General features: G+C 32.8%; 1 protein-coding gene and 2 non-coding genes across 5 annotated transcripts; 1 reads left to right on the top strand and 2 right to left on the bottom strand.

Moving 5' to 3' along the window:
* Positions 1–2,963: 2,963 nt before the first annotated feature.
* LOC118059094 (ADP-ribosylation factor-like protein 8a) lies at positions 2,964–6,094 on the top strand. Of its 3 annotated transcripts, XM_035071914.2 has the most exons (7): positions 2,975–3,152; positions 3,651–3,798; positions 4,374–4,455; positions 4,563–4,595; positions 4,733–4,854; positions 5,437–5,598; positions 5,691–6,094. In XM_035071914.2, exons 2-7 carry the CDS (start codon positions 3,755–3,757, stop codon positions 5,806–5,808), a joined length of 561 nt encoding a protein of 186 aa, XP_034927805.1. In that variant the 5' UTR covers positions 2,975–3,152; positions 3,651–3,754; the 3' UTR covers positions 5,809–6,094. The 3 variants fall into 3 exon arrangements, with proteins under 3 accessions (XP_034927806.1, XP_034927805.1, XP_034927807.1); XM_035071915.2 differs by lacking the exon at positions 3,651–3,798 and having other exon boundaries at positions 2,964–3,152; XM_035071916.2 differs by lacking the exons at positions 2,975–3,152; positions 3,651–3,798 and adding an exon at positions 3,814–3,836.
* Positions 6,095–9,196: 3,102 nt separating this feature from the next.
* TRNAP-UGG (transfer RNA proline (anticodon UGG)) lies at positions 9,197–9,268 on the bottom strand. The gene has a single exon. It is a non-coding gene; the product is annotated as a tRNA-Pro (tRNA).
* A 1,150-nt stretch (positions 9,269–10,418) lies between these two features.
* On the bottom strand, positions 10,419–10,490 carry TRNAP-UGG (transfer RNA proline (anticodon UGG)). The gene has a single exon. It is a non-coding gene; the product is annotated as a tRNA-Pro (tRNA).
* Positions 10,491–10,966: the final 476 nt, after the last annotated feature.

The following is a 10,966-nucleotide window of genomic DNA, read 5'->3' as shown; positions in this document are numbered from 1 at the left end:
AAAAACAATGAAAGCTTATAGTGTTTGGTTTTGTGATAAAAATTATTTGTAAAAGTGTTTTTTATTTAAAAATATATTAAAATAATTTTTTTATTTTTAAAATTTATTTTTAATATCATTGTATTAAAATAAAATGATCTAAAGATATTTTTTAAAAAAATTAAAACAAAACTGCATAAAAAACCTGGCTTGATGGTATATTTCCAATCCACCACTCGACCAAGGTTCAAGAAATTGCCACGGCACCGTAAAAAAAAATTAGTTCATGTCCTGCCTACTGAAGATCAAGTGAAACAAAAATTTTCATGATGAACTTCGTTGAATCTGAGCTTTTTTCGAGAATGTTACCCAAAAAAAAAAAACATGCTGGAGGGAGTTGCTGACCACGGACAGAATTTCCATGTCGAAAATGAAAGGGCCTTAAATGGGCTTGGATATATTTATTGATAACGGCCTTATTATTAGGCCGTCTAGAGGACTGGATGGCTCTCCGTGTGTTGATTATTCATTCATCTAAAAGTTAATACTCTTTTCCATTAATGAGAACAAAGAATTTATATATATTCAATCTAAATTGTTAATTGCTCTAATTTTGAAGAAAGAAATGTTACAAATTCCATCACGTATTTCATGTTTTCATTGACAAAATTCGTAATTAAAAAATGATTATTTTTTCTATTTGAATTTGATAGCTTTTATTTTTACTTCTGAATGTGTGAATTTATATATATATTGTTAGATCTCGTCAAATGTATGTTGATTTGGTTGTTAAACTGACGTATCAGTAGGCTGATATATACACACCAAGTGTGTATGAACATGACACTTTATTTTTATTTTTATTTTTATTTATTTTCTATTTGAGTGTATGTATATTTTATTTTTTTCTATTCAATTGTTAGTAGTTTTAAAATTTTATTTAATTGAGTGCTTATAGTTTGAAAAGCTAATTAATATCTTTTTCGAAATCTTTTATCAATCATATTTTATCAAGTTATATAAAATTACAAGTTTAAATGATAAAATGGTGGTGAAAATATAAGAGCATGAAAATTTTTTGAAAGTACAAACATACAACTATAAAAATAAATAAGATACACTCAAATATTAAAAATAAAAGGACAAACACTTGATTAGAACACAAAGTGTAATGTTTTTTATATATATGTATATATATGGTGTACATGTCAACATGCTGGCATGCCAATTTAACAACCACGTCAAAATGTGTTTTACAGAATTTAACATAAAATATTTAATTAGTAAAAAATGAGAAGTTGTACTTAATAATAAAAAAAAATCGACATAATCAAATAAAAAAAAAAATCCCCATATACAAAATATAATTACATCATTGAGAAATTATAAAGGTAGTTTGAAGCAATATGTACACAAGCATATACATATAAAATGATAGCCCTGCATGCAAGCAAACAAAACAAGCTAAAAAGTCAAATCATAAATAAAAATGTCAATGCGAATGGGTAAATTAAAAAAAAGAAGCTAATTGTCCAGGGAAAAAAACCTAAACTCCCTGTAGTTAGCAAAAATGTCAAATAATGATGTTTTAATCCAATCGATGACGGAACGGTTCCTCTAAAATTTGGCGCAGAGATAATTTACCAAATAAAATAAATATCATGGTTATGAGAACCGGTTCATCTTGGTTAAGGAAGTGTCCGGAAAAGCGGTTAAAATCGTGTTTTCATAAAATTTAAATTTGTTTTGGTAAAATTTAATATGGTTTATATGTTTTGGATCGTTTTAATGTACTGATATCAAAAATAATTTTTTTTTTTTTAAATCATTGACATATATTTCGGTACAAAAAATTATTTGAAAAACAACTACTACCACGTTGTCAAACATACTTTAATATATAAATGCTTGAAAAAAGAAGAAGATATAAGCATGCAACATTATTTAGTATTTAGAGTAAACCAGTACTGAATCAAAATTTAGTGTCATTTATATCTCTTGCAAAAAAACTAACATAAAAATATATATGGAAACTTGATCAAACACATTAAATCCTTGGATTTTGATTGTTATTTAACATTCAGTATTTATCATACTCAAATATATTATATTTTTTAAATTAATGTTAGTATTGAATTGAGATCAAATTATTATCAGACCACACTAAGATAAATCTATATTTAATCTCTTTAACTAGATCTGAAACTGACATTACGTTACGAGTCAGATCAATTTATTTAATGTAAAAAGAAATATTTATGCATTGCAAGTAGAAAAAAAATTAAACCATATAAGAGTTGACTTGTTATAACCTAATCAACTAAATAGATCAAAAGAAAATTTGAAATACCAGTAAAAATCTTGTTTGATGCATAAAAATTAATATATATATATATATATATTTAAAATAATGAGATGACAATATATTTTATTGATTTAAGTTAACTTGTTAAATTTATAATTTAAGTTATGATATCATAATAATTTAGGAAAAACAAATAAAAACATATTAAGAATTTTAATTTTTAATTAATTCATTCCATGTTAAATAATAAAAATTAATTAAAAAAAAACACTAAAATTTTGGTCACTCGCTCATTAATGCCAATCCTATCAATTTATCAATGGTTATCCAAGAAGTGACTGTCACTCGCTCATTGGCCAGCTACCACTATAATTGGTCCCAACTACCAATCTCTTTCATATCGCGTGGATATAAAAAAGCAAAATCCTCTGCGCTACTACATAACGTAATCGTATTCGGTATGAAGACATTCCACACCGTCTCTCTCCATTTCACCTCAAGCGCGTGCATATACTTCACCATTTAGATCCTCACACCGTACAAACACAACTTAATAGGTTGAGATCCACCACTCTGTCTCATAGCGCGTGGAAAGATTGTTATTATCTGGCGTTTCGATTTTTAAAAGAAATAGGGAGGGAAGTGGATTTCAATCATTGAAAGGAAAAATAAAAAACAATTAAAGAAAGAAAAAAACAGCTAAAACATACCGCCCGTCCCTTTATTTTCTCTCCTTTGTATCAACCAATTACGGATCCTTATTTTTTTTGTCCCTTCCTTTTCTAGCTTCAATTTCAAACCCTAATTTTTCAAATTCTTGACTGAAAAAGATGGGATTATGGGAAGCTTTTCTCAATTGGATACGAAGGTAACCTTTTCATCCCTGTGTTTCTGTTTGGATGTCGAGGAAGTCTGGGACTTTTATTTTCTTTTGTTGCCTGGTTTAGTTATAAAGATTGATAATTGGAGATTTGGGGCTTAAATTGGTTTAAATTGCTATTTGAGTTTTGATTTTAATTGATAGTCTTAGTGTCAAATTAACCCATTAATGAAAAAGCTCAGATTGTTGTTTTACATAACTTAATTGGGAATCTAATGGGGGATTTATATGAAATTTGAAATTCTTGGTTAAGATATTTGAAGGGAGCACGTGTAATTTTTTTAAGAGTTTATTGGTAGGTGATATTATTTGGTTGACTGTTTAATGGCTGCTTGGCTATATGAATCATAGGATGCTTTAGATGCAATACTTGATTTTCAACGCCTGGAATTAGTTTTGAATTGGTTATTCGGAGCATAGAATTCGTCAGTTTAACCTCTTTAAAGCTCCGTGAACTTGATACCGTGACTTTTTGAACTGGAGCAGCATCACTTTTTGATGGAAGCGCATGGCTGTATCAACTACCGTTTTCCTTCAAAGTTATTTGAGAATTTGAAGCTGTAATGCTTTGGTTGCACTGAATTCTATACATGATGTTTCATAAGCAGCGTGAAAAAGGGAAACACGGTGTTCGGTAGTATGCCGGCAGCTCTATCATACAATGTCTTGTTGGTTTGACTCTGTTTTTGTCTCTATGTTTGAGTATTGTTTGTTCTTGTTTCAACTTTCCACAACGAGTGGAAAAAGTTCAATTTGTATTGAACAGTTTACTGGTTTTTAAAATAATCGAAGAGATTTTGATTCTCAATTTGTGTACCCTGCCTTTTGAAAGTCATTTATTTTGTAGCCTTTGCTGTGAAAAACATATTCTGTGAGATCATTAAACCTTGTTACCACTGGCCTCTTCACTCCTTATTCTTTTTGGATGGGATTTGAAGATCTCTATGTGCAAAAAGTTAGCTCCTGGGAAGCCCATGCATCAGGGTGGACCGTTTGTTTGTATTTGAGTGTCCTTGTCTGCACTATTGAGTTGGTTGACATGAATTTTCACTCTTGGATTGGGAGCTTCTCATTTTAAATTGCAAGCCTGTTTGGGTTGAAATGATCAGTCATCCATGCTGCTCATCTTTTCTGTTGCTATCTAACCTGGAAAGACTTTTACCCATAATTTAATCTTTCTTTCTAATTATTTTTGTTTAATGGTTTTAGTCTCTTTTTCAAGCAAGAAATGGAGCTGTCTCTAATAGGACTTCAGAATGCTGGGAAGACTTCTCTTGTAAATGTTATTGCGGTAAGTAAGAGTTCTTGTGAGAGGCGTGATCTATATTTTATATGTTTCTCTCCTCCTTTGGTTCGGATGCTGATGGCTGTATTTTTGTTTCTGGCTGTTGATTCTAGACTGGTGGATATAGCGAAGACATGATCCCAACGGTACGCCATTATCTCACAAATTGTCATTCCATTATGCAGAAAATTTTGCCTAAGAAGTTTTCATTCTGCCTGTAATTCTTTTTATATCACTATCACATTAATCTTATTGACATTCAAGTCACCTCTTTCACCATCAGGTTGGATTTAATATGAGGAAGGTTACAAAAGGCAATGTCACAATAAAGTTGTGGGATCTTGGAGGTCAACCACGATTCCGCAGTATGTGGGAGAGATATTGTCGTGCAGTTTCGGCCATTGTGTATGTCTCACACTGCTTAATATTCTCATAACAGTGTCTTTGAGCTTGGAAGGCTCTCGTTATATAGTTTTAAACATGGTCATTGCTTATTGATAATTACAGATGATGTTTTGTCTTTTGTTTTGTTCTTTATTTTGTACCCCTTTGTGAAAAAAACATGTGTTAGCCGGTCTTTTAGGGATATTATTCTCTCATAGTAATTGCTGGGGATTTTTTTCTGTGATTTCAGTTGAAGTGCTTTTATAGTGTCATTGCAAGAGACTTTGGATGTAGAAGATCCTATTTATGCAGTGCCCTAAATAGAAGAGTTGCATTTCCACTTTGGTCCTTTCATCTACATTATGGTTTATGTTTATCCCACTCTCTGTTGCATATGCACCCTCGTATTTCAAAGCTAAGCATGAGGAGTACCATGTACCATTTTTGTCATGAGGGTGCTGAAACTAGTTAAATAAGTGACCCTTCATGCTGTCGCAAGTAGCAAAAATTTGTGTATGGATAAGATATCTTTTACTATCCACTGTCTGGTAAACCAGCTTAATGAATTATATATTATTTATTTTTCTTTGGTTTTTCATGCAGATATGTCGTGGATGCTGCTGATTATGATAACTTATCTGTCTCAAAAAGTGAACTTCATGATCTTTTGAGTAAACCATCACTGAGTGGTATCCCTTTGTTAGTACTGGGAAATAAGATTGACAAACCAGGATCCTTGTCCAAGGAAGATTTTATGGAACAAATGTAAGTTCACTAGATATCTTAAGATGCATGCAGGAGGCTGTATTATCAGGTTTCAGAGCATTTTATGCTAAGAATTATGTTATTCTGTGCAGGGGGCTCAAGTCCATCACCGACAGAGAAGTATGCTGCTACATGATCTCATGCAAGAACTCAACCAACATCGATACAGTTATTGACTGGCTTGTAAAACATTCAAAATCAAAGAATTGAGCATCAGTTCCTCTACTTTTCAGCTCTCGCAGCCACGATTTTGAGTTGCTAGTTTAAAGTTCGTCCGCCGTGTCTAACTGGGTTATCGATGTCTGACCATTGTCTCGCATTTTCTCCTGTGGGGCTCTAGTTAATGTATGTATCATTTGAGTTCACGTCCAAACACTAGTAATGTTTGGTTGCGTACTGGTTTGATTTTTATGGACAATTATTAATCAATTAGTGTGATTTCCTAATGCAAACTTGCGACACACTGATTTTGAATGAATAATGGTCTTTGCCCGTATTTGCAGTTTAGTATTTCTCTGAGATGCTGGTACTTGGTAGAATCGGATATTTTTATTTTTGTATTTTAAAATTATAATTTTTAATATTTTTATATTATTTAGATTTACTGTTGTTAAAAATAATTTTTAAAAATAAAAAATATTATTATAATATATTTTTAAATAAAAAATATTTTTAAAAACAATCAAATCAATTTTTAATCATGGTTTAAACTCTTAACACCTATGGCCTAGTTCTAGTTGAAGTACTCGTAGAAAGGTATCGTTGTAAGAAAGCATGCCACAAATAACAAATCTATGCTAAGGTGTGAAAGAAATAACATTTTAGTTAGCCAGTGAGACCGCAAGAGAGTAGAAGTCTCCCTGTTGGACTCGTGGATCCTATCTAAAAAGAAGGTAGAAAATTAAAGAACACTAATTAAAATTTGCTTCAACTAAGCCCTCGTTCATGAGTTCTGTGTAAACAGAGATACACATATTTTCAAATCGTTTTAATATATTAAAAATAAAATTTTAAAAATAAAAAAATCAATTTAATATATTTTTAAATAAAAAATATTTTAAAATACAAGGCTTCTAATCCCCGTCCCCATGCTCCTAGTTTGCTTTAGAAACCAATATTAAAGTAGCTTAGCATAGGCGTTGATGTCTATGGGCCACTGATGTTAAGGCGACAACCCTGATTATATAATAATTCAAGTACAATTATATAACCTTGAACTGTAAAATCTGAAGCATACATAAATGTTTGAAAAACACCTGAGGACTTGATGTTGTTTCCCGTAATAAAACCAACCACCCAACCAAATTAGAAACCAACAACTGTCTTATCTTTTGGCTTTTTCGAGTTTTGACCTCAGTCAAATGCACACTTATCATGGTCTGTTTGTTTGCCTAGAAAACCGAGGAAAAGTGTAGAGAAAACGACTTCGAAAATCCTGTCCTCATTTTCTCTTCCTTTCCCACTGTTTTCCTGGCACTCGAATGGAGCATCAGCAGTGACTCCCCCCGTGGAACGTTTTTCGGGCTATGTGTGCCTGTATTGTAATCACTAGCCATCTACTCTCTCTCCAAATGTAGAGTATAATTGAGTTGACAAATTAAAGGTATTAGAAGTGAAAACTTGTAGTGATAATTTGTCAGTTCTGGTTATTTTTGTTAGTTATGTGAATTTTATGTGTCGGTGGTTGTTTTGTTTTGTGAAAACTTCTGGGTTGCAGCTTTTGCCAAGTGTAGTTGCAGCACTCTCTCTCGCTCTTTTTTTTTAATTTTTTTTAGGCTTTTCCTTTTATTTGGTGTGAGATTCTATTCTGTATAAGCCATTATAATAATCCTGTTTTGTTGGATTTCAAGAGTTATAATATTGGACTAGATGTCTGGTTGCATTTTCTTGTACCCTTTATTTCCGTGTTTTTTTTTTTTTTTTTTTGCCTCATGTTGTGGCTGTATGCAATGGAGATCGTATATTTGTTGTTTTGTTTTATACTTCATGCACTGGATATTGTGGTTTATCATACTTTATGACTGATGACTGTGTTGCCAATCGTACTCGAGCATTACTTTGTAATAGAACATCCAATTAGGGCCAGTAAAACTATTAAGTTTACAGGCATGCTTCGTGAATTCCATATACTTCACCACTGTCTGTGCTTTGGCAGCAAGGGTGGACAAAATTGAGGGCCTCTTGCACCTAATCAGGCTGCAGAATATTTTCATTTACGAAGCTTAAACTTAAATCTTGTTGTTCCAAGGTAGTATTCAGTACATGTTTGTTTCTGTGCAGTCCATTCCTAGTCATTTTTTGGTGACCTATAGTAAATCAGATATCTGTCAGTGTTGTTATTTTTCTGCAATTATTTACCAATCAAACTGTTTGCTGTGGAGCTTCTTTTCTAACATGATGTTGTGACTGTACCATGAATATTCTGCTGTAACATGATGTCTCTGGTTCCATCTTGCATTCTCATCTCAGAAGTCAACTCCATTTATTTATTCCTTGTGGGTTGAGTTGGGATTTAATTCTCTGTGATTCTCTAAATATTCTATAAAGTTTGGGCAAAAAAAGAAAAAAAGAACTGATTGCAACCTCTCATGAAGAGCTAGATTCTAACAGGGCATTCTGAGAATCATACTCGGAACCTCTCGCAACCAAAGCGAGAATCATAGCATTAGACCAAATGCCCCTTTTGGTCATTGAATTTCTGAAACAGGAAAATGGCCATTCTATGCTGGAATTGGTTGCTTTGCACCCTGAGAATGTCTCATTCACTTTGAATTGTCTAACTAAATGTTTTCATATTCACCAACCTAATCAGATGCATTCCTGAGTTTCTTAACCATGGTTTGTATCACTGAAGGTTCTTCATAAGATTTTCTTTTCCTTCTGAACATTGACAGGCTCTACTACATTGAGTAAAATGTTGCAGAAACAGAAAGGCTTATGTTGATAAATGTGTTGAAGGCATGAATAGCGATTACAAGCTGCTTTGACATTATATTTGGTTTGATTTGATTTGATGCGTACACTATTTGGCAGGTTCAGGTAAATGACCTTTTCCAATGGCTGAAGCCAGTGACAGGTGTGAGCCTTTCTTTCATACCTTGATTTCAGCAAAGTCTGCTTATTTATTGGTAAGCTTATTGGTAATGAATCTTACCATAAAAGAAATGTATCTGAATTTTCTTTAATATATTATGTTTTACTGTTAGAGTTGACTTTAGGTTCTTTGCTAAAATGTTTGAAACTGCAAACTAAAACTATATGAATTTTCAACTTTCTGGGAACCTAAAATTTACATGAATCATTAAATTCCTGAATCCACAAGGCCATCAATCAGTTAAAACTTGTTTAGAGATAGTAAACAATTAGTTCATCACGCTTGATGCAGGCATATTTGTATCTTTCCCTCCTTGTTAACTCTGCTGATTTATTTATTTCCAATACTGTGGCACAGAATCTTGTTGAAAGACTGGCATATCTGAATATCAAAATTTTAATATCATAGTTTTTCAGTTTGACCTTAGGCTGACAATTCTGCTCTACACGTTAAAGCTGTCATGTGGAAGAGAGAAAACCAAACATTATGGCTAGAGTGAAAAATGGGGCATTCCGAGAATCGAACTCGGGACCTCTCGCACCCAAAGCGAGAATCATACCACTAGACCAAATGCCCAGCCGGTGATATTTATTATGACAATCTGTCTTAATCCTCTTACTACCGCAAGTTGAAGGTATACAGCATAGTTTTCCCCTGGAAGGTCAATTAGCCATGACACTTTGAGGTGTGCCAGTCTTCTTATTGGTTTTATGACCTCTTTTCTAGCAAAAAGAGTGGAAAGAGTAATCATTTTAGTTTCAAGTCTAATGCCTTTCTTTTAGTTAATAAATAGTACATTTCTCTCCAAAGGATCAAAGTTTCTATGGTGTAAATTGGAAAAGAACCACTGATTTTTTGTGTAGTTCTACTGGTTCTTTATTGCACTTGCAGTTGGGAACTCCGAGTGAACACTGGACTCTAGATGGCAATCTGTTTTCAGTTTTAATGTTGTTCTGTCCACCCATAAAATGAAGCATGCTGCTTATTCTTCTCAATTTATTGATAAAAAAATGTTATTAGGAAAGATTCCGGGTTAAGTGAGAGTTTTGAGTTGAGTGGTGGTCAATTAATATCTAGTACAACGGTGCCTTTTGGCTCTTTCTAGTCAAATCTTACCTGCTGTAAGAATTTAATTTCCCTTTTGATTTAACTTTGCAGCTTATATCCTTCAAAATTTTATCTCCTTTATTTGGTGTTGCCTGCTGCAGTCCTTGACCAGATGTTCTTTTCTGGTGTTATTAAAAGGTTGTAAGAAGTAATAGACCAGTCATATTCTGGTGAGGTGTTCTTCTCAATACGGTAAACAAATTCACATCACTGCTATGTAAAGAATGTCCAAACAATGGTATGTTTCTATTGTCTAATTTTAGCTCTCAAAATGTTTTCATGCATTTGGCAGGGTTGAGGTATACTTACGTGGTTTTGTTTGATTGCTTATGCCACAAGCACATTTCTAGATTTCTTGCCTTGATTTCAATTAACATGGTTTTGTTATTTGCTTGTCAATTTCCATGATGTAGGATCTTATCTTACAGGCACTCATATTGTATGTGTGTATTCTGACGTTGTCATATTATATTGAAGTTGACTTTGACTAGATCATAGGGCTAGGTCCAATTTTTATAATAATAATATGAGAAACCTACCCCCAAAAAATAAATAATAAAAAAATGGAAATAAAAAATTATAAGAAACTGGATACCTAAAATCTGACAGCAAAAGTTTTGGGGCATTCCGAGAATCGAACTCGGGACCTCTCGCACCCAAAGCGAGAATCATACCACTAGACCAAATGCCCATTTCTTGATGTGTATTTTATTTAAATGTTAATTAATGTCTTCTCCTATTGCTCCTGATAATTTTAAAGTGAGTTGTAGCCACTCCAGTGGATCAAACATTTTCCATTGTCAGGCCTTTTGGCAGTTCTTATTTCCATTCCTCTAGTGGATGGAATGCAAAAAACTGTATAGAAATCCTCTAGAGTGGATTCCTTTTCTTTTCCCCAATTGCTAGAGACAAAAGCAGGGATGGTTAAATGTCAATATGTGTGTATAAATGTACAGACATGCATGTATATGTTTATTTTCATTGTGACAAATGAATAAAATGCCACAAATGACATTATTTGGCACCAAATTTGAGTGTTTGAAATACTTTTCCGTTTATTTGCTCCGGGGGAAGATAATATTTTACTGCAGTGGATGTGTGCTTCACAATTTATCTTCTTTGTTTCAGCACCTCCTGCTGCTTTCTCTATCAAAATGTTAATTACAA

The sequence above is a fragment of the Populus alba genome, chromosome 9, assembly GCF_005239225.2.
Source record: "Populus alba chromosome 9, ASM523922v2, whole genome shotgun sequence".
Classification (NCBI taxonomy): Eukaryota; Viridiplantae; Streptophyta; class Magnoliopsida; order Malpighiales; family Salicaceae; genus Populus; species Populus alba.
Note: the sequence above shows the minus strand (reverse complement) of the source record. Positions and strands in the feature narration are given on the sequence as shown.